Below are 22,142 nucleotides of genomic sequence, written 5' to 3' on the forward strand. Positions count from 1 at the left end.
ATAGTGCTTAACACAAGAAACCAGAGCTCAGCCTTTTCCTCCGCGTTTCTCCTGCCTTTCCCACCCCGGGAGAACAACAGGGGCGGAATTTCTGCTTGACCAGGATTTCGCAGTTTGACAAAAACGGCCAAAAAAAAGAAGCGGGAGGAGGGGGCCGGGTGGGGATAAACCCTCATTTCCCCCAAGTTTTGAGGGTGAGTGTCACTACCACGGGTGTCACCACCACCACGGGTGTCACCACCACCACGAGTGTGCCCGCGCTCACACCGGGCTGGGCGGGCGTGGCTCGCACTCCCCCCTTGCACAAGGACCCATTCTCATTCCCCCATCCCGCTTTTCCCGTCCTTCTCCCCTCCCCACGTGTTTTACACCAGCATCTCCCCCCCCCCCACGCCATCCCCCGTTCCCCCCTCCGCGTTCCCGCCCTCCGCATGGCCACGCCCCCCGACCACGCCCATACCACGCCCCCGTGACGTCAGCGGGGCGGGCGCGCGCGGCCGGTGCCGGCGGGGGCGCGCCCGGAGCGCGGCGGGAGCGGGAGCGGGAGCGGGGCCGGGTTCGGTGCCGGCGGTGGCGGGGTCGGAGCGGGCGCAGGTGAGAGCCGGGAGCGGGGCGAGCCCGGGGGCTGCGGGCGGCAGGAGCGGCTCCCCGAGGGATCCCGGAGCCGCCGGGGAAAAGTTTGTGGCGGCGGCGGAGGGAGGGAGGGAGGGAGGGAGGGAGGCAGGCGGTGGTGGCGGCGGCGGAGGGTCGGGGCTGAGGCAGCGGCGGAGCGCGGGGAGGCGGCCGGGGAGAGCGAGAGCGTCTGTGTGTGTGTGTGTGTGTGTGTGTGTGTGACACCGTGGGTGGCACCGTGAGGGTGCTTGTGACCGCGTGTAAAGTGTGTGTGTGACTGTGTACAAGTGTCGCGTGTGGCAGTGTGACATTGCGTGTGTGGCACTCTGAGTGTGGGGCTGTCGCTGTGTGTGTGTGTGTGTGTGACACTCCGAGTTTCCTCCGTGGGGCTGTCACTGTGTGTGTGTTTGTGACACTCCGAGTGTCCTCCGTGGGGCCGTCACTGTGTGTGTGTGACACTGTCCTCCGTGGGGCTGTCACTGTGTGTGTGTGACACTCTGAGTGTGGGGCTGTCACTGTGTGTGTGTGTCCTGTTGGTGTCTGAGTGTGTGACACTCTGAGTGTCCTCTGGGTGCCACTTTGTGCGTGTGTCCTGGGTGACTGTGCGTGCCACATGTCCCCTGCTTGTGTGACTGTGTCCCTGTGACTGTGTCCCTGTGTCTGTGTGACCGTGTCCCCTGCGTGTGTGACTGTGTCCCTGTGTGTCCCTGTGTGTCTGTGTGACTGTGTCCCCCGCGTGTGTGTGACTCTGTGTGTCTGTGTCCCCGTGTCCCCCGTGTGTGTGGCCGCGTTTTGTGCTCGGTGTTGGTGTCCCCGCGCTGTGTCCCCGCTGCCATGTGCCATGTCGGGGTGTAAATGTGCCTCCGTGTCCCCGTTCCTGTGCCGTGGGGATGCACCCCCGTTGTCCCCCGGCTCCCGCTGGCACTGCCACGAGTGGCTGCCCGGGCTGTTGTCGCCCTGCCGCTGTCACCGCACGTGTCCCGCGGCCAGCAGCGCTCCCGTTCCCCATCGGCACCGCCGGGACGCTCCGGGAGCAGCTGGGGCTGCTCCGAGCCGCATTCCAGCGGCTGTGCCCGCCGTGCCTTTTCCAGGAGGGCTTTCTCAGCTCGCCCAGGGCTCTGCCCTCTCTGCTCCCTGCTGGCTGCCCGGGGATGCTGTGGGTCCAGGGATGCTGTGGGTCCAGGGATGCTTTGGGTCCAGGGATGCTTTGGGAGCTGGGAATGCTTTGGATCCAGAATGCTTTGGGTCCAGAATGCTTTGGGTCCAGAGATGCTTTGGATCCAGGGTTGCTTTGGATCCAGGGTTGCTTTGGATCCAGGGATGCTTTGGGTCCAGGGATGCTTTGGGAGCAAGGGATGCTTTGGGAGCAAGGGATGCTTTGGGTCCTGGGATGCTTTGGGTCCTGGGATGCTTTGGGGCCAGGAATGCTTTGGATCCAGGGATGCTTTGGGTCCAGGGATGCTTTGGGACCAGGGATGCTTTGGGACCAGGGATGCTGTGAAGCCTCAGTTTCCAGCTGTTGCTGCTGGGTGGGAGAGGTGGAATTGTTCAGGTGTGCTGCAGGCTCCTGGGAATGCTGATTTCCTGGGATCCCTGCCTGCTCAGGAGTTTAGGCTCAGCATAACTTTGGGACAGTGGGGACTGTGAGGTTGTTCTGTGCCCAAATGAAGCCACGTGGCATCAAAGCCTCCAAACCCAGAGGAGCTGTGGGGTGTGGGATCAGGTGGATGCAAATTCCCAGCTCTGGGATGCCCATCACTGCCTTCCTTCCCTCTCCAGCCTCTCCTCGCTCCCTGAGATTTGCAATGATTAACTTTTGGCTGTTAATTAATATATACATTAAAAGTTAATAATGCTGAGTGGAGCAGCAGCTTGGGTAGGAGTAGGAGTGGGGGCTGTGTGGTGTTGTCAGCTCTGTCTGGATGCTGAGGCTCTGGAATAAGGATCCATCCTTGGTTTCCTCTTGCCTGGATGCTTAAATTTGCATTAAAGCAGAAAAAATTCTTGGTCATGAGGACAACATCCCCCTGGGATGGCTTGTAGGTCTGACAGGGGTGGGTTTGGCAGCTGGGTTAATGCTTGGGCTTGAAGCTTTCACAGAGCTTTTCCAGCCTTAAGAATCCCGGGCTCCTCGGAATGTTCACGTCCCCTCCTTCCTGGCTCCTGCTCCTGCACAGCTGTGTTGGTCCCAGACCCTGCAGAGGGGACAGCATCTCTGGTGGCAGCTCTGCTCTCCTGCTCTGCTTTTTCCTTCTTTCCTCCTTTTCTCTGGAGCAGCTCACCCTTGCCCCATCCCTGGGAGTGTTGCATGGGGCTTGGAGCAGCCCTGCCCTGGTGGAAGGTGTCCCTGCCCATGAGGTGAACTTCGAGGTCCCTTCCAGCCCAAACCATCCATGATTCCCTCAGCTTTCCAGGGTCTCCATGTTTTTCCCACAGCAAGTTTCACCCCCCTGGTCACTCACAGCAAAATTCCCATTTTTCTCACCGCCCCCCATCCCACGGCCCCGCTGAGTGCATCCCCTCCTGGCTGGGGAATTTTGCAGGCAGAGATGCCAGCTTTCCATGGCTCTCTGTGTCCAAAATAACCCCGTTCAGGCTGTGGAAGGGAATGTGCTTTTCAAAAATAGCAGCTTCCTTACTTTTAATCAACCAGAGCCGGAGCAGCGTGGAGCGATTGCAGCCGGCGCTCGACATCCTAATTGTGTTTGCCTTTTAATGAGAGGAAAACTATTTGCCAAGCTAAAATATTTATTTTAGCCTGGTGGGGTTGCTCTCAAGGGCTTGTGGGGATGGTGAGGAGGTGGTTTAGACACTCCTTAAAAACAGTGTGTGTGGGTTTTGTATTTTTAATAGGAAAAGCATTTAAATGTGACTTTTTGTGGCCGGAGCTGTCCGTGCAGGGGAATTTGCATCCTCCTCAGTCTCCTTGTTTCCAGGGGGTCTGAGAGCTGTGTCCCCTCTTGGGTGGATTTCTGCTGGCAGCTGGCACAGGAGGGAATGCAAATACCCTCACCTCATGTTTGGCACCTGCCTCTTCTTTCCTGCCCCAAATCCCTCCTGAAAGCACCTGAGCTTTGTGGGCTGGCGCTGGGGGCTCCACGGGAGGTGCTGGGGAGTTAGGATGGGTTTTTATGGAATCATGGAATTTCCTGAGCTGGGAGGAACCCACAGGGATTGTCCAGTCCAAGCCCTGGCCCTGCACAGACCCCCCCAGCAATCCCACCCTGTGCATCCCTGGGAGTGTTTTCCAAACCTTCCTGGAGTTCTGGCACCCTCAGGGCTGTGCCCATTCCCTGGGGAGCCTGGGCAGTGCCCAGCACCCTCTGGGGGAAGAACCTTTTCCTAAAATCCAACCTAAATCCCCTCTGACACAGTTCCAGCCATTTCCTCGGGTGCTGTCCCTGTCACAGGGAGCAGGGGATGGCAACACCCAGGAAAGTTTTGTAGCCAAATGTTGACTTCCCCAGTGACCAGTGATGAGTCAGCTTTGAAACACGGGATCAACCCACTGGGAAATGTGTTTCTGCTTATTAACTGGGATATCTCTGCTCTGCAGCCAGGCTGGGAGAGCTGGGGGTGCTCACCTGGAGAGGAGAAGGCTCCAGGGACACCTCAGAGCCCCTGGCAGGGCCTGAAGGGGCTCCAGGAGAGCTGGAGAGGGACTGGGGACAAGGCATGGAGGGACAGGACACAGGGAATGGCTCCCACTGCCAGAGGGCAGGGTTGGATGGGATATTGGGAATAAAGAATTGTTCCCTGGGAGGTGCTGGCACAGTTTTTAGAGCAGCTGTGGCTGCCCCTGGATCCCTAGGAGTGTCCCAGGCCAGGCTGGATGGGGCTTGGAGCAGCCTGGGACAGTGGAAGGTGTCCCTGCCATGGTGTCCCTGTCCATCCCATGGATGGGATGGGCTTTGAGGTCCCTTCCAACCCAAACCATTCTGGGATTCTGTGATGGCTGCAGCAGGGTGTTCATGGAGAGCAGGGTGTGGGGCTTCCTGCCCTCTGGACAATGCCCTGCCAGGGTGCAGGAGCCATCTCCACTGCCAGCACCAGCTCAGGACCCACCCAAGCCGCTCCCCAGAATTTGCAGAGCAAGGTTTCAAAGCACAGAATGTGTCCCCCATGGCTTCCCTCAGCAGGAGCTGCTGCCCTGGGCTCCCTCCTGGCCAGCACTGACCCTGCCCAGGGCTTGGGCACAGGGCTGGCATTGTCTGGGGGCCTTGGCAGTGCTGTGCCAGCCTTGGCTGGGCCAGGAGCACGTGGCTGTGCCGGTGCTGGCACAGGGGAAATCCCTCTGATGGAACTGGGGGGCAGAGAAGGGGCAGGAGAAACCCTGGGCTGCTCCTGGTGCAGGTGGTGGGGCTGAGCCCTGTCCCTGGAGGAGCTGAAGGGTTGGAGTCCCAGGGCAGCTCTGCTGGTCATTGATGATGAGGATTCAGAAGGATTCAGAAGGATTTGCAGCCCCAGCTGCCTCCGTGGCCCCAAATAATGTTTGGGGTTTTAGGAAGGGGGGAAAAAGGAGAAGGCTCTTGCAGGACCTGCAGCTTTGGCATGTGCTGGTGCTCACAAGTCCCTCTGCTTCCCAAAAACAAGACTTGCTCCCAGCAGCTCAGATCTGGCTTTTAGTGCTCAAGTGAGCGCATTCACACCACAGCCATCCAGATTGAAGGGTAATTTTTGAGGGTACCTGTGGCTTCTCCCCCTTCTTTGTGCTCCTCCTTGCATCCTGGGGTCCTTAATTCCTCCTGGTGGTCCTTGGAGCGATTTCTGTGTATTTCTGTTCCTGTGGGCTCCTAAAGAAAAGTGTTGGAGTCAGGATGGGGATGTGTGGGATGGCTCACAGCAGCAGGGAATGCAGGAATGCACATGGAATCCCTCTGCTGCCTCAGGGGGGCTGCAGGCCCAGGTGCTTCCCAGGGAAAAAAAAGTCAGTTTTTCATGGATCAAAGAGCAGACCATAAACCTTCCAACTCTTCCATGGTGTCCCTGGATTGGATTTTTGTCCCTCTGCTGGGAAGTTCGCATTTTGGGTGGGTTGCATGTTTTTGGGAGGAATCACTCAGTGTGCCACCAGCAGCATTTCCTGGCTTTAATCCCACTCTTTGGTGGCCAGGCTGTGCCCCTCCACTGGGAACCACATGGGAGAATAAATTGGTAGCCTCAAACCTTTGTATGTGAAAATGCTGAGGTGGAAGGTGGCTTACTTATTTTGTGATTGCTCTGGTGCTTCTTCAAAATGAGGGAGAATTGGTTTAGATGGGATATTAGGAAGGAATTCTTCCCTGTGAGATGCTGGCACAGTTTTCCCAGAGAAGCTGTGGCTGCCCCTGGATCCCTGGAAGTGTCCAGGGTGGACAGGGTTGGACATTGGAGCAGCCTGGGACAGTGGAAGGTGTCCCTGGAATGGCAGGGGGTGGAATGGGATGAGCTTTAAGGTCCCTTCTAACCCAGACCATTCTGGGACTGGGTGATTTTTCATATTTTTCATCATCAGGCTGCCTTTGTGTAAATTGGAGGGGTGGTGATGCACATCTGGTTTGCAGTCCCGTTAAGTGATGGGGAAAACTTTAATAATAATGATGATGATAATGATGATGATGATGATGATGATGAGAAAGTCTTTTCCTTTTCACTGCTCATTCTCTGGAGTTGCTTCCTCCCCTGCCCCATGGGAGGGTCGCCCTGGGGACCATCCCAGCATTTTTGAGAGAGGAAATCACTGCCAGGGAGCCAAACCAGATATTTTCCAGCTGACTCCAGAAAATCTGGGCCCAGCAGAGACTGCTGGCTGTGCCCTGGGCTCCTGCCTTGCTCAGCTTATCCCTGCCTCCCTCTCTCCAGGGGTAAATCCAGCTGCTGCCCTCCTCCTGCCCTGCCTGGCCACCCTGCCTGGATCAAGGGCTTTGGGTCATACCCATGAAGTGTTCCAGGTCCTTTTTGGGGCCCAGGGTCAGCGTGGTGTGTGGCCTCCTTTGAGCAGCACCGGCTGTTTCCTTAGGAACAGGGAGAAAAAGGCTTTTTTGGAGTTGAACAATGGGAGAGGAGCAGGGCAGGAGGTGTTTTATGGGCACAGCTGCTGGAAGCTGTGGTCCCAAGGGTTTTTCCCAGCCTGAGTTATGAATCTGGGATAAGTCCCAGAGTGGGTTTGGTTGGATTTCTTCGTGTGTCAAGGGCTGGGTGCAGCATCCCTCGTTTTGTTGGTGTGGTGGGGGAAGGTGCTCAAGTTACCCACCTGGAAACACCTCCACAGGTCAAGCATGGAGAAAAGGAGCAGGAAAAAACCCCAGGAAGTGGAATGCTGGGTGCAGTGGTCACCCAGGGAGTTCAGCTCAGAGCCTCCCCTGTCTCACACACCCCTGGCACCGAGAGCGCTTCAGCCGGGGCCATGTCCGATGTGAAATCCCCAATTCCTGCCTCATTCCCTGCTGCTGCTCCCTGCTCCTGCCTCACATCCGTTCCCAGAGCAGCTGGGGGAGCTCTGCTGGGTCCCTCAGAGCAGAGGCTGCTAAAATTAAACAAAGAGAAACTTCCCATTTTTCTGCCAGCGCTGCTCCGGCTTCCGGAAAATGGCAGCGCTGGAGGCGGGCGAGCAAAGCAAAACAAAACAAAACAAAAAACAAAGCAAAGCAAAACAAAGCCAAGCAAGGCAGCCCCAGCCAGAGGAAAAAAACCTCCTCACCTCAGAGGCATTTCCTTGCTTTCTTTCCCCCCTGTCCAGCCTCTCTCCCTCCCCATCCTGGCCGCTCCATTGAAAACCTGCCATCAGATTAGGGCTCCCGGGGTGGGGTTGCTCTGGGAAGCGTTTCCCAGGGAAAGCAGGGAAAGCCAGGCTTGGGAATGGCTCTGCTCTCTGCCCCAAATCCCCTCCCTGCTTATTTTGCCGTGAACATCCTCAGTGGGGGTTTTTGGGTCTCTGTGTGTGTGTGTGTGGCTCCAGCTTTGGGGCAGGTTGAGCTGTTGGAATCCTTGAGGAAGTGCAGGGAATAGTTCCCAGTGGGCCTGGGAGCAACTGGTCCTTGCAAAAAAAAAAAAAAAAAGAGAAAAAAAAAAGATGCTTAAGATGCTTGAGATGCTTGAGAGCATCCTGAAAAAAAAAAAGAAGAGATCTGTGAGTCCATCCCACAAAAGCAGGACCTGTGTGATTGTATCCTGCAAAAAAAAAAAACAGGAGGAGGTAGGGGTGCATCCCAGAAAAAGGAGGAGGTGGGGAGTGCATCCCAGCAAAAAAAGGAGGAGGAGATGCATGAGTGCATCCCAGAAAAAAGCTGGAGGGGCAGGTGTGTGGGTAGATCCAGGACAAAAAGAGCTGTGCATCCCACAGAAGGAGAAGGGATTGTGTGGGTGTGTCCTGGAAAACAGAGGAGCTGTGTGAGTGTGTCCCATAAAAAAACCAAAAAAGGATGAGGAGATGAGGGTATCCCTCAAAAGGGGAGAGTTGTGAGTAAATCCCACAAAAAAGGGGAAGCTGATGGGGGTGCATCCCAGATAATGAAAGAGAAGATGCCCAAGTGCATCCCAGAAAAAGGAAGGAGGAGAAGGGAGGGGTGCATCCCACAGCTTGTCCTCCCTTGCTCCAGCTCCTCCTTCCCTGTGGATGCAGGTTCCTTGGAGCAGCCTCTCCAGGAGTGGTGGTACCTCTGCAGGGATTGCTCAGGTGGGACAAGTGGGTTTTTTGGGGAAAGGGGAGGAAAACCTGGCATCCCCAGCGCCAGGATGGGTCATTTTGGGAGTTAGTTTTTGATATCAGCTTCCTAGAAAGCGTCTCCTTTCCAACAGCTGAGCTTATCAGGGAGTGAGACCACAAAACAAGGCTTTCCTGGAGTCTTTGGAAGTGTTTTCCTTGCTTTTCTGGGAATGGACCATGGACAAGGTGTTTGTTATCCCTGGAGGGTGGCAATTACCTCGTCAGCAAAGCAGAGCCCCTGTGCTGCCAGTGTTGCCCTTGACCAGCTCAAAATTCCAAGATTTGCTTGGGAAGGATGCTCTGGGATGGGGACATCCCTGTGGTGCTCTCCTCTCCTGCCTGGCTCTTCACATCCTGCCAAATAGGTGAAGTTTTGGGGGATTTGGGATTGGTTTTTTTCCCCCTGGGAGCTGCTGGAGGCAGCCAGTGCTGCAGAGGAGCAGCTCAGTGCCCTCAGTGCTTCCCAGTAATTTTTTCCATCTCTCCTGAGCTGCTCCTGAGCTGTGGCCCCTGCTCCCCAGGGAGAGCTGCCTGAGAGTTAATGGCTGCTGAAAAATGCTTTCATTAACTCAATTAGCCAGATGGTCCACCTGGGCTCCTGCAGGGCCTGCTGAGATCCCTGGAATGAGGTGGCAGCAGCTCCACCCCGGAGATGGGGAGGACACAGGGACTCATCCAGATCCCCATGGGATGTGCTGTGCTCTCCACAGCATCCATCCCTGCTCCTGGGAGCTGTTTGACAAGGGCATAGAGTGACAGGACGAGGGGGAATTGCTTTAAGCTCACAGGTTTAGAGGGCAGGAATGGATGGGATATTGGGAGGGAATTGTTCCCTGTGAGGGTGGGCAGGCTCTGGCACCCAGAGAAGCTGTGGCTGCCCCTGGATCCCTGGAAGTGTCCCAGGAGAGGTTGGATGGGGCTTGGAGAAACCTGGGACAGTGCAGAGGTGTCCCTGCAATGGGAATGAGATGGGCTTTGAGGTGTTCCCAGCCCAGAGCATTCCATGGCTGTGCTGCTGGCCCTGCCAGGGACATCCCTGCAGCTCCTGCCAGGGCAGAGCAGGAGCTCCTGAAACATCCAAAACATCCAGGACATGGCCAGGCATGGAAAGAGTGAGCAGAGGGAAGCCCTGCAGGCTGCTTGAGCAGAGGAATGTGGGGTCTGGAGCAGGGATGGGGGCCCTGGAGCCGGGATTTGGGAAGGGGGCGTGTTTAACCCCTTCTCTGCTCTGTGACTGTTCCATCCCCATCCCAGCTCCCTGTGCTGGGCTCCCTTGTAAAGCCTGGCCTTACACTCATCCTGAGGGAAGCTGGTTCTCCTGGCTGGGATGGGAACCTGAGTGCTGGCAGGTGGAGATGAATCCTTGGGGCAAAAGGGAGGAATGTGTGTCCTGGAGGGTTTGGGTACCACTGGAGAACGGCGCGGGGAAACTGAGGCACAGCGTTTCTCCGTGGAGAGGTTAAACCGTGGTCCCTGCAGTTGTGGTGCCCATCTCTCCAAAAATGGGCTCTAAAATCATTCCAGAAGGGCTCCCAGCTCATCCTCAGCTCCAAAACTGTGCACAGTCCCAGAATCTCCCCGGTCCCTTTCTTCTTCTGTGCATGGGAATCATTTGGAAGCGGAGGTCTGGGCCTATCCATGGAAATCCCACGCTCCACAGTGCTGCAAACACTTCTGCCTCACTTCTGCCTTTCACCAGAAAATCCTCATCCCCCTTCCTGCACAAAAAAAAAAAAAAAGAAAAAAGTGAGTAATGCTGGAGAAATTTGGGATGAGGCCCAGCAAACGATCGGATATCCGGCTAAGCAGGGCTCTGACTTTTGGACTGAAAGCTCCCAAATGAATAAATGCAGCAGGAGGAATGGCAGATTTTGAAGGATTATGTTTTTCTGGTGGTGCTCTGTTTTATCTCTCTTTAAATCTTCACTCTGTGAAGCTTGGGAATGGCTTTTTTTTCCTTTTTTTTCTTTTTTAATCGCCTCAATATATTTGTTTTATGCTCGAGTAATAACACATTTCCTGTCGTCCTGTTAAAAGCAGAGCTGATGGTATTTAAAAATAATACTTGTGCCAGTTGTCTTGTGATGCTCATCATGTGTTCTGGCTGTAAATGTTGTTTACTGGGATCATGCATGGCCAAAAAAAAAGCTGAATTCACTGCCAAAGTGGCTTGTTGGGAGGCTAAAATGCCAGTGGATCTTGCCCTAAGGAATAAGGGGTGGTGGTGGTTGTCTCCCTCTTGGTTTTCTTTCCTCCTTCTGGACCCTGCTGAAAAAGTTCCCATTTTTTTTTTCCTGTTGATTGAGTACTTCAGTCATTCTTCTAAATATAAATCTCTCCTGATGCGTCAGCTGCGCCTGGGATTTCACTTCTTTTATGTGGCACTTCAAGCAAGTTTTAATTAAAAATTAGGAAAAAAAAAGAAAAAAAAGAAAGGTCCATCTGCATTGGTTTGATATTTTAGGGAGTTTTTTTCCTCATCAGGAGCGTGTCTAATTCCAGCCTGACCCTGCAGAGTCCTGCAGGCTGCATGTGGCCATCAGCTGGCTGGGCTGCAGAGCATCCTCAGCTCCTGGAAAGTTCTTGCTGTGTCCTGCTTGGAATCAGGGAGTGGTTTGGCTTGGAAGGGACCTAAAAGCTCACCTCATTCCAGGGCAGGGACACTTTGCATTATCCCAGCTTTTCCAAGCCCCATCCAGCCTGGCTTTGTATCCAGGGGCAGCCAGAGCTTCTCTGGGCAGCCTCTGCCAGGGCTTCCTCACCCTCCCAGGGAACAATTCCTCCCCAATATCCCATCTCTGTCAGTTTAAAGCCATTCCCCCTTTTCCTGTCCCTCCAGGCCCTTGTAAACCACCTCCCACTCCCTGGAATTCCAGGTCTTTTCCTCAGGGTTGCTTTCAGTCAGTGCTGCCTCTCCTGGCAGGGCTGTCCCATCACTGGCACCAACATCTGCTGGCTGTGACCAACAATGAGATGTGGAAAAGCTCCATCCTGATAGGGAAAAAAAGAAATCTGGGATGTTGATGTTGCTGAGAGCAGGAGGTGTTGTCTGGGCGGGTCGGTGGAGGTGCCATGGATTTGTCTTCTCCTGCTGCTTGCAGCCCCATGTTTTGGGTCTGGAAATTAAAAACACATCTCTGAGCTTGTCAGAGCAGCCTCTGAGCAGGGCTGGTGGTGGGGTTGGAGTGGTTCTCCACAGGAACCCACAAATGGAGGGGGTTCTGTGCTGCTCACAGGGAATGTGCCTAGGGAATGCCTAGGGTGTGGAGTGAGGCATTCCCTGCGGAGCCAGGGAGTCTGTGGGGCTTTTTAACCTCAGTTTAGTCCCTGCTTTTTGAAAAGAGGTGTTCTTGTAGAGGCAGAGGACAAGCTTTGGGCTCTGCTGTATCCCCTGTGTGGCTTTGTCTTGTCTCCTCTAATTTGGGCACTTGGTTGGCCTCAAACCACCCCTTATCACAGCTGATAACGCTTCACCCCTAATTCGAGCTCCAAACCCCCAAAATTTAACTCTGTGCTGTCTTACAGATGGGAATCGAGCAGCCTGGTCTGGTGGAAGGCTTGTTTGCCCATGGATTGGCAAAGAAGGGCTTTAAGGTGCCCTTCCAAGCCAAACCCTTCTGGGATTCTGTGAAATCTCAGTGGGAATTTCTGGGATTCTCTGAAATCTCAGTGGGAAGGAACGGAGCACGTGGCTCTGGGGCTCCTCTTGGGCAAGGAGAAGCCAGGGCAGGTCTGTCCCCTTCCAGCCTTGCCTGGGGCTGACTTTTTGGGGAATAACTTGTCCTCTGGAGATGTTCCCTCTGTGGTGGCTCGAGTTGTCCCTTTTTTAAGGGATGCTCCTGTGTCTGATGCACTCATGGGAGGTGTCTTGTCCTAACTAGTGCCATGCAGAGTTGTAGAAATTGCTCCACTCAAGAAATAAAGCTCTGCCTTGAGCAGGGAACAGCCTGCTGTGGCTCTAGGATGACTTTCAGGTATCATTTCAATTTTGCCTGGTGACTAATGCTGCAAAAAAAAATGTGTTTGAGATTCCACCCTGCTCTGTCCAGCAAGGGGAGTAATTTTGAGCAAAGGTTTTTAGCAAAGATTTGCATAAATTACTATTTTTACACCAAAGCATCTTGCTAAATAAGGGGCATCTATCCCCAAAATGTTGTGCCAAGGGTTGTGTCCTGGCCCAGAGAGGCAGCTTTGCCATCATACATGATGGAGACTGCAGGCAGGGGACTTTGGCTCTCTTTGGCACCGCGTTAATCCCGACACGGCCTCGCCTGTTCTCAAACTGACGCAAAGCTGCAGCTCAAAGTGCAAGTCTTTGTTTGCAGATAAAGCCTGCCCATAAACATTTGGGGCTTAAAAATGATGAAATTGGTTTCTTATCAACCATCTGACCCACGGTGATGGGACTGAGCAGCTCTTAGCCTGGCCAGACCGAAACAACAAAACCCCAGAGCTCTGACAGATGGGGGTGGGTGGTGTTGTTTGGGGGTTTTTTCCCCTTCATGGCACTCCTGATGCTGTGGAAAACGCTTGGAGCCACTGCTTGGATGCTGTCTGACCTCCCTCACCCCCAGGCTGAGTTAATTTGCAGGTTGCAGGGAGTCTCTGTGCAGTCTGCTGGGCTTTAATTTCGGGGTAATTAATTAAACAAGCAGGCGCAGGGTTGCTCCTGTGTTGTATAAACAGCAGCCGGCTTTGGTGCATCTCAGGCACCCTCCTGGCTGGCACAGGTAGGTGTCTGCACCTGGAAAACTCATTCCCACCCCTGGAGAAGCTCTGAACTGAGTTAAAGTGAGGACTTGAGCTGCTGAAAACCACCTAAAATGAGCCAGGTGGTCTTTGTGTCCTCGGAATGGGTGTGGTGTCCAAAGCCTGCTCTGGATGGAGACAGGAACACGTCCTGGGATGGGTGTGCATGTGACTTCAAACCTGAGATTTCCTAATCCAGGCTCTGGTTGGTTTAGATCAGATATTAAGAAGAAATTCTTCCCTGAGAGGGTGGGCAGGCCCTGGCACAGGGTACCCAGAGCAGCTGTGGCTGCCCCTGGATCCCTGGGAGTGCCCAAGGCCAGGCTGGATGGAGCTTGGAGCAACCTGGGATAGTAAAAGCTGTCCCTTCCATGATTCTCTGATCTGTCCCCACATCCTTGCATCATCACCTGGGAGTTTGCTCTCCAGGTATCCCTGCCCTCTTTCTGACATGGAAATCCCTGGGTTGTGAGATTGGATCGAGCATGGAGCATCCCATGAAGCAACCAACCCCCCTCTTTCCTTTCCCATCAACTCCAGCAAAGGGTTAAGCTGTTTAAACCCAGGTGTCCCTGGCAATCTGGTTTGGGAATGTTTACCAAAGAGGAGATTAAAAAACCCTGCTGTTTTGAGGGAATTCTTTGCAATGTGCTGATTCTGTTTGTTTCTGCTCAAAGAGAGGAAAGAAAGGAGGGTTTTGGCTCCCCGTCAGCATTTTCAGCATAGCTGAGGGTGTCCTGTAATCCAGCAGCAGATCACTGATGGATTAATCAGGAAGGTGTGCTAGAAAATTGAACCAAGGGGGTGGTTTTGCCCTAGCTTGGACCAGTTCTTGGAATCCAGAGAGGTTTCACTCATCATTGCTTGGTGTCCAGGTGGCAAGCTGGGAACAAAACCCCTTGTTTTTCCCAAAAAATGGACCTCCTGACTGAGGATACCTGGAGCTGGATCAGTCTTGGTGGAGTGCTTGGGCTGGGAGAGCAGTGCGGAGTTGTCTGTGCTGAGCTGCTGGGAGCCGCCTCCTCTCTGCTGGTCTGCAGCTCATCTCTGGAGCTTTGTGCTGTCCTCTCTGCACCAGCTGTGGTGGCAGCCTGTCCAGCCAGCAGCGTGAGTGACTTCCCTGTGCCTGCCCTTCTCTGGTCACGCTGGTGGGGCTGGTTTTCCAGCCAGGAACCAGGAGAACACGTGGCACTGCAGCAGCTCCTCTCCGCCAGGCAAGGGCAGAGCCACTGAAGGGTGATGGGGACAGGGCTCTGAAGTGTCCATGCAGTTAAAGCTCTGTCATCATCTCCTCCTGGGGGAAGCTCAGCAGTTCAGGGACTTTGGGTTTTGACAGCTCTTGATGGCCAAATTAGCATCCAAATTATCCTAGGAAGGGGAAGCTGCCGGGAGTGACTGCGGCAATATCGAGCTGCTCCAGGATTTTCTCAATTAGTGCCTTTTGCCTTCAAGCTCCCTGGATCTGGTTGCTTTGAGATGGGGAGGAGGGGCTGAGTGGCCCCCCTTGGGTGGTCACGAGATGGTTCTTGCAGCATCCTCAGAGGTGGGAAGCTGTTTCCCCTCATTTTGACTTCCAGGGTTTCCCTTACTCTGGGCTTTGTGGGTGTTGGCCTGGGATCTCCTGGGTGGCCATGGTGTCTGTGTGCATTGTGCTGGTGATTCTGGCAGGATCTTTTCTTTAAAAGTGTCTTTTTGTGGCTCTGGAAATCTGGGTTTCACTTCTCCTCCACCACTGATTGCCTGTGTGAGCTTGGGCTGTTGCCTGATCCAGCTCAAATCTGATTTTCCCTGCTTTAAGAGACATTTGGTCCATGCTTTTGGCCCTAAGCATCCTTCAGGAACAGCCTTGCTTTGGCTGTTGGCCAAACTCTTGGGCTTGTGAAGGACTTTGGAGGGGCTGTGAGGGCTTGGAGGAGGACACTTCTCTCCTGGACTCCTGTTCCATCCAAGGGTTTTAAAGCTTGAGTTTATGGCTTTTGTGTTTGACTCCTCTGGGAGCACAGCACTGGATGTGACTTTGGTTTTTTGTGCTTTTGTTGGTGCCCGTGGGACTTGTCTGGATTAAACTCCTTGCCCTGCCAGAGGAGCATCCATCCAGATGGAAAGCCAGAACACCTTTGGAGTGCCCTGCCTGAATTAGGAAGTGTTTTTTTTTTTTTTCTCTTGGAAGAACATTGAGCACACAGCAGGGGCAGACCAGGACTGAACTCTGCCTCTTCTGACATGAGGGCTGGTGGGCATCAGATGGGATTCTGTTCCTGGTGGAGATGAGTTTCCCATTGCCTTCCAGCCCATCTGTGCAGTTCCTTGCTGTAGGGCACTGTGGAGGCAAAAATGTCTGTGGGTTCAGGGAAGGACTGGCCAAGCCCTCCCCTGGGCAAAAGGTCCATCCCACTGGTGACATCCCTCTGCCTTGGCTATTTTTGGGAATGTTGGAGGGGGTGGCTGGTCTTGCAGCCCATGGTAGTGTTGGAACCATGGAAGCAGGTCCAGCTTTCTTTGCTTCCCTGTGTTATCAGGATGGGTGCGCGTGTCGTGGTTTTGTTGCTGTGGAGCAGGAGGAGCTGGGCTGTTGTCCCAGGAAAAGCTTTTTTTGTGGCCCTGTGAACCTCACAGGTGTTCCTGCCCTGTGCAGCACCTCCAGCACCTTCCTTTAGAGGGTCTTTAAACCTCTGCCATGCCAGCACCCTTTCCAGGGATTTGGGGTGGCTGTGGATGCCCAAGGGTGGTGCCTGCATCTCCAGGACCTTCCTGTGCCATGGCATCAGTGCTGGGCAGCAGCAGGAGGTTCTGCAGGGAAAACTCCCTTTTCCCACCCTCAGGACTAATTTATATTTGAGTCTCATGCAGCTGGGGACGGATCTCCAGGGGGATATTCCTCGTGCTCCAGAGTGGCTGCTATAAAAGGAAGCTCTCCCGTCCTTCCTGCTTTGCCTGTGAAGGATGACAGGGGAGACTGTGATGGACACCAGGCACCACCAGCACACACTCAGGCCAAACTGCCTTCATTCCCCTCCCTTCTCCATCAAGCTTGGCTTGCCCTTGCCTGGCAGCAGGAGCTGAGCCAAGCTGGAGCTCCAGGGCAGGATTTTTCCATGGGGAGCGGAGGGCCCGGCGTGGCACGGGTTGGGTGCAGCCATTCCCACATCACACGGTGGGAATGGGCTCCAAAGCAAAGCCCTGGGACGTGAGGGTGCTGCAGGAGGGCTGGGAGGCTCCGATGCTTCCACAAGTCCCTTCTTGTTTGCTGGGGAAGGGACTAAAGGAGCCCTTCAGTGTTGTGTTCCTGGCAGCTCCCGGCGGGCTCGCGCTGGGACGGACGTGTGAGTTCACACCAGGCTGTTCTTCCTGGTACAAAGAGCTGGTGTTTGGTGTTGTCTTTAGGGGTGGTTTTATCTCTGCTTGGCTCGGGTGGGTTTTTTTTTTCTTCTTTTCTTTGGAAGATGAAAGTGTTGGCTTGGCAAACGCAGGCGGTGAGGGAGGAGGAGGAGATAAGAGAGAGGCAGCGGGGTCAGGAATCACCGGGCACGGCTGGAATCACGCTTGGGAAATGCTTGGGCCTGCCTTCTGAGGGGAGAATCTCAACAGCAGCCAGCTCTTCCCCACCCATCCCCTCCAGCAAGGCTCATGGAAGAGACCTGGATCACCAGGAGATGAGCCTCAATGTCATCATCAGTCTGTTCCTTACCACCAGCTGCTTCCAAAGGCATCCCAGCCTTGCAGGAGCACTTGGGTGGGGCTGTGCTGATGTTTAAATTGGATTTACCTTGCCAGTTTCAAGGACATTGTGCTTTTTCACCTGCCTGAAGATATCTGTCAGTACAAGCATGGAAAAAGGAGGGAGTTCCTTTTCCATGGGAACCTTTTCCACTGAGGGGAAATGTGTGGAACAAGGGCCAGAGTTGTGTTGTGTCATAGCCATGAGGGAGATCTTGAAGGTGAAGAACTCACAGGGCAAAACCAAGTTCCTAAATCAGATTGTTTGCTAAAATTTGGAAGTTTTGGTCACTCTGGGGCTTTTTACGGCTTTTTTTTTTGTAGGCCATTGCACCTTGCAGTGGGTTGGTGTCATCCTGGGTATGGAGGGGTCTTTTCTGCATCTGCCCCCATGGATTTGAGTTACTGGGGGTTTTGTGACTGATCAAAGCAACATTTGCAGTAAATTCAAATTGTGTGGGACAAGTGTTGTGGGGAGCGCTGTGGCTCTGGGACATGAATTCTTCCCTAGGAAAAGTTGAAATTTGCTCATATCCAAGCAAAGCCGACTGTTTTTAAAAGAAACCTCCAAAAACACTTCTGTGTTTGTAGGAGAGCCAGAGGAACTCAACTTTGGAGAAAGAAAAAGCAAATTAAAAGCCATAAAGCAGCAAGTGCCTGGAGTTGATCTTGGCTCTGCTGTGGGGAGTGGATGATGAGGGATTGATTGGAAGCTCCACATTTTTTTTTTCCCCCCCAATTTTCAATTTGTGGCCAAGGGTAGGGTGGGAGATTTCTCTTGAGCTTGCACCACAGTCTTGAGAGGCTTTCAGTGGATTTTCCAGGGAAAACAGGGTGGTAGTTATGGCAGAGTTGACCAGTCTTGTGTCACGATGCCTCCTGTTCCTTGTGCTTCCCACAGACACTGAGTGCAGCTCCATCCCAAGAGGGAGATTTGGGAATGTGGGATGGGCAGGGATGTGCACAGCTCCTTTTGCTGCTGGCAGCTCCTTGGCTGCCCCTGCAAGGACCTGGCTCCATCTTCAGCCCTGCTGGTGCTTGGTACCACCCAGCCCTGCCTCTTATCAGCCCAAATTCCTGGCAGCCAGGGGTTTCCCCTCACTGAGGGCTCCTCTTCCACCTGCACCACACCAGTGCTTCTTGGAGAGGACCTTCCCTTGGCCAGCAGCAGATCCTGCTTCCCTCCCACCCTTGGGCTGTGCACTTTTGGGTGTTCCCGTGGTTTTATTATTGCATTTCTTTGCTCCAGGAACGTGGGTTTGGGCTTTTTCCCGGGATTGCTTTTTTTCCTGGGATTGCTTTTCCCTGTGCAGCATGGCTGGGTGCCTGTGGTGTGTGTTTGATAGCTCAGTGTCCAGCCAGAGGTGGGTCCATCCCATAATCCCATCAGGAATGATGGCTGGAGCTGCTCAGGATGGGGCTCTGCTGTGCCAGGGGAGCCCCTGGGCCTGCAGGGTTGGATTTCTGGGATAAATTCTACCAGACATTTTTCAGAAGTTGTTTTTAACCTTCTGCACACCAGGAAGTGTTGCAGCTGTGTGTTCAAGTGCTGCAGGAAAAGTTTGGTTTCGTTTTTAGTGAAGTTTCATCAGTAAGTGGTAAGGTTTTTTTTTTTAGTAGATGTGATACTGTCACCAGCCCCAGACCTGCTGCTGCTCCATGCCTGGGGGGACCTGAGGGAGCAGCTGGAGCTGTGCTGGGGATGTTCAGGTTGGATTTTAGGAAAAGATTCTTTCCCCAGAAGGTGCCCAGGCTCCCCAGGGAAGGTTAAATCCAAGGGCAGCACCATCCATGCCAGGAAGCTGTGAGGATGCCCCCGTGGAAAACTGCTCACCAGGGCTTCCCTAAAGCTTTCTCCAGCTCCCAGCAAAGCCTGCTTAGGATTTGGGAAAGAAAAACGTCACCTCTGTGGGGCCCTGAGGGAAAAACCAGCGTGAAGAGCAGGTGTGGGTGCCTTTGAGGAGCTGCTGGCGCTGTCAGGGTGTGCTCTGGTCGCCCACTGGTTTCCTTCCCCCCACCATTCATTTCGGATGCTGTCGGTGGCTTTGGGTATAAACAGATGGAGCTGGGTTTTCCCCTGCTCTATATTTAACCCCAGGCTAAATTTAAACCGCTTTCAGAGGAGTTTGCAGACCATTGTCTAAACAGATCTTGCCCCTTCCACCCTTTGTTTCTCCCCACTTGTCCCTTTTTTCCTCACACAGCCTGGATTTGAGGCTTTGCTGGTGACCTCTGCATTCCATGGACATTTTGGTCCATCCCCAACCCCAAACCAGGGCTCCCATCCTAAACCCAGCCCGGGGGGAGGCTGACCCCCATCCTTCAGTGTGTGTGTGTGCATCCCTGCATCCAGGAGGGACAGACAGACCCAGGATGCTGCTGTCAGGACAGGAAATACCTTTCCATTATCCCTCGTTTGTGTGTAGATTCCCACTGCCTTTGGCGGCCTCAGGGTTCCATACAGAGGGGATTTTTCCAGCTGTTTCTCCACACAGCCACATCTGCCAGAGGCCTTTAGCAGGAAGTTTCCCATCTCCTTATATAAATAGAGGTGGGGGAGAGCATCCTTGCAAATTCCAGGCTTGTGGATCCCTCAGTGAGAACTGTCAGGGCTGTAGCTGCCATAATTAATATAAAATTCATTTGATGCAGGTGTTTCAAAACATATTCGTGGCTTACACTTGGTTTTTTTTTCCTACTTCGTGCAGCGCTGCCCAAGCAGGGGGGAATTTTGGGACGCCGCAGCGGTTTTATTTTATTTTATTTTATTTTATTTTATTTTATTTTATTTTATTTTATTTTATTTTATTTTATTTTATTTTATTTTATTTTATTTTATATTTTTTATTTTATTTCATTTTATTTTATTTTTTATATTTTATTTTATATTTTATTGTATTTTATTTTATTTTTTATTTTTATTTTTTATTTTATTTTATTTTGTTTTATTTTATATTTTATTTTATTTTATTTTAGTTTATTTTATTTTATTAACAAGAATTGCCAAAATCAGTGAGGTGTGGGGTCTCTAGAGGGAGGTACTGTGTGCTTGGGCTCTTTCCACACCACCTAGAAAAGCAGCAATCCCAAATGACATTAATAGGTGGAACTGGGTGGATGGTGAACGGTGCCAGCCAAGGGGAGCATCCTTCCTCCCTTCCTTGCTTCCTCTTGGAGGTTATTCCTCCTTATTCCTGGTTATTCCTGCTTATTCCTTTGTCCTGCCCCTGGCAGCAGCTCCAGGTGCCCTCTCTTACCTGTCCCAGCTCTGATAAGCTCAGCCTTGACTCAAAGCCTGGTTTTCCCTGTGTTTATTCCCAGCAGGACCCGACAGGAGGGGAGGCTCTCCTCGAAGGGGAAATGTTTGCACACAGCTTCTCCCTTCCCTTTTCTGGCTCTGTGCATCCCTTCCAGCCAGCCACATTCCTGGCATACCAGCCCTGGGGATGGCTTGGGAAGCATTTCAAGCAGGCTGGAGTATCTCCTGCTCAGGCTCTCCCCTGCAAATTTCCTCTTGTTGCATTCCAGAAAAGGGCACCAAATCCTTCAGGAATTGCTGCTCCCCCTCACAGTGCCTGAGGAGACATCAGCTCTGTATTCCCACCTAAGGAATTTGGCTCTGGCTGTTATTTTCTGTTAGATTTAATTTTCAAGCAGAGGGAGGAAAAGAATTAAAAAAAATTGCATGGGAGGGGGAGAAAGGAAGAGCATCATTAGGAGTGGATGAAAATCCCTTTGTAAAACAAGGGATTTGGATATAACTTCTAATTAAAACTTTTATAGTTAGGACCTGCTGGTGTTTTGCAGCCAGGCTGGAGTTTTGTGGCAGCTCTGAGGGAGCAGGAGGCAGGGGCTGAATCCAGAATTTCCAGGATGATCCCAGCTACCCCGGACAGCGTTCCTGCTCCCTGGCGCAAACCTGGAGTAGCAGCTCATGGTTCAGGCTGTGCTCCAGCCGTGCCTTCAGCCTTCCCTGCTTGTCCTGGCCCATCTGGCCCCTGTCCCAGCTCCAGAGGACACGGGTGACGTCAGGGGAGCTCTTGCCCATGCTTGCATCAGCCACCACGTTGGTGGTCGGAGTGTCCTGTGGGAACGGGCTCCTTTTCCTCTCAGCTCCACTGGGCTGATCCAGCTGCTCTTCCACGGGGGCTCTGCAAGTGTTTCTGCAAGTGCTTCTGGAAAAAAAGAGGGAAAAAATTATTTTTCCTTAGTTTTTTCCTTTATTTGAATCGTATTCAGTGCAGGAAGGGATGTTGCTCTGCCTGGTTGGCCGGGTGAGGGGAGAACAAGTAGGAAGAGCCAGTCCCCATCCAAGGAGATGCTGCAGTGGGAGAGAGGGATGTGAAGAGGGAAAAAGCCCAGTCCTGTGGGTCTTCCCTGCTCCCACAGCAGCCTGATGCTTGGTGCTTTTGTAATTGTGTTACTGCAACCTGCAAATGCTTGGGAAATGGGGAGAAGGACAAATTTACAGTCCCAAAAAACTCCTAAAGGCCAGAGGGCTGCTTCAGTGGGGTTGTGTCCAGGGGTTTGCGGGCAGTGCTTTGGTCCCTGGGAGCATCCAGGTTGAGTTCCATGATGGGGTAAGGAGAGCAGGACAGGCTCTCCTGTATCGGGATCAGTGTCTGGGCGCCGTGGGGTGCTTTTCTAACAGCCTGGCCTCTGTCTGTGTCCCCCAGGCTGGTTCCCCGAGGTGACACCGGGCTCCCCATCGCCGGCAGAGGGGCCATGGCCATGTAGTGCCTGCCGGGAGCGGAGATGGCAGCGCAGAGGATCCGGGCGGCCAACTCGGGAGGGCTCCCGCGCTGCCGCTCCGAGGGCGCCCTCATCGACCTGGGCGAGGCCTTCGCGGCTGAGAGCGCCCTCTGCGACGTCAAAGGTGCTTGGGAATCATCCCCTTCCTCATTCCAGGCCATCCCCACCCCTGGGAGGGCTCCAAAGGTGCTTGGGAATCATCCCCTTCCTCATCCAGGCCATCCTCACCCCTGGGAGGGCTCCAAAGGTGCTTGGGAATCATCCCCTTCCTCATCCAGGCCCATCCCCAATCTCTTTGGAGGGCTGGAAAGGTGTCTGGGCATCGCCCCCTCCTCATTCCAGGTCATCCCCATCCCCTGGGAGGGCTCCAAAAGTGTCTGGGCATTCCCCCCTTCCTCACTCCAGGCCCATCCTCACCCCTGGGAGGGCTCCAAAGGTGTCTGGGCATTGCCCCTTCCTCATTCCAGGCCATCCCCAATCCCTTTGGAGGGCTGGAAAGGTGTATGGGCATCCCCCCCTCCTCACTCTAGGCCCATCCTCACCCCTGGGAGGGCTGGAAAGGTGCCTGGGCATCCCCTCCTCCTCATTCCAGGCCCATCTCCACCACCTAGAAGGGCTCCAAAGGTGC

General features: G+C 53.6%; 1 protein-coding gene across 1 annotated transcript in view; it reads left to right on the forward strand.

The window, feature by feature from the left end:
• Nucleotides 1–503: 503 nt before the first annotated feature.
• Nucleotides 504–22,142, forward strand: part of SH3BP4 (SH3 domain binding protein 4) — a 33,452-nt gene continuing 11,813 nt past the window's right edge. The window contains exons 1-2 of the mRNA XM_066553832.1: nucleotides 504–594; nucleotides 21,439–21,638. Coding sequence (XP_066409929.1) covers nucleotides 21,518–21,638 — 121 coding nt within the window. The 5' untranslated portion in view covers nucleotides 504–594; nucleotides 21,439–21,517. The remainder of the gene's footprint in view (nucleotides 595–21,438; nucleotides 21,639–22,142) is intronic.

This window comes from Molothrus aeneus, chromosome 7 (genome assembly GCF_037042795.1).
Source record: "Molothrus aeneus isolate 106 chromosome 7, BPBGC_Maene_1.0, whole genome shotgun sequence".
Classification (NCBI taxonomy): Eukaryota; Metazoa; Chordata; class Aves; order Passeriformes; family Icteridae; genus Molothrus; species Molothrus aeneus.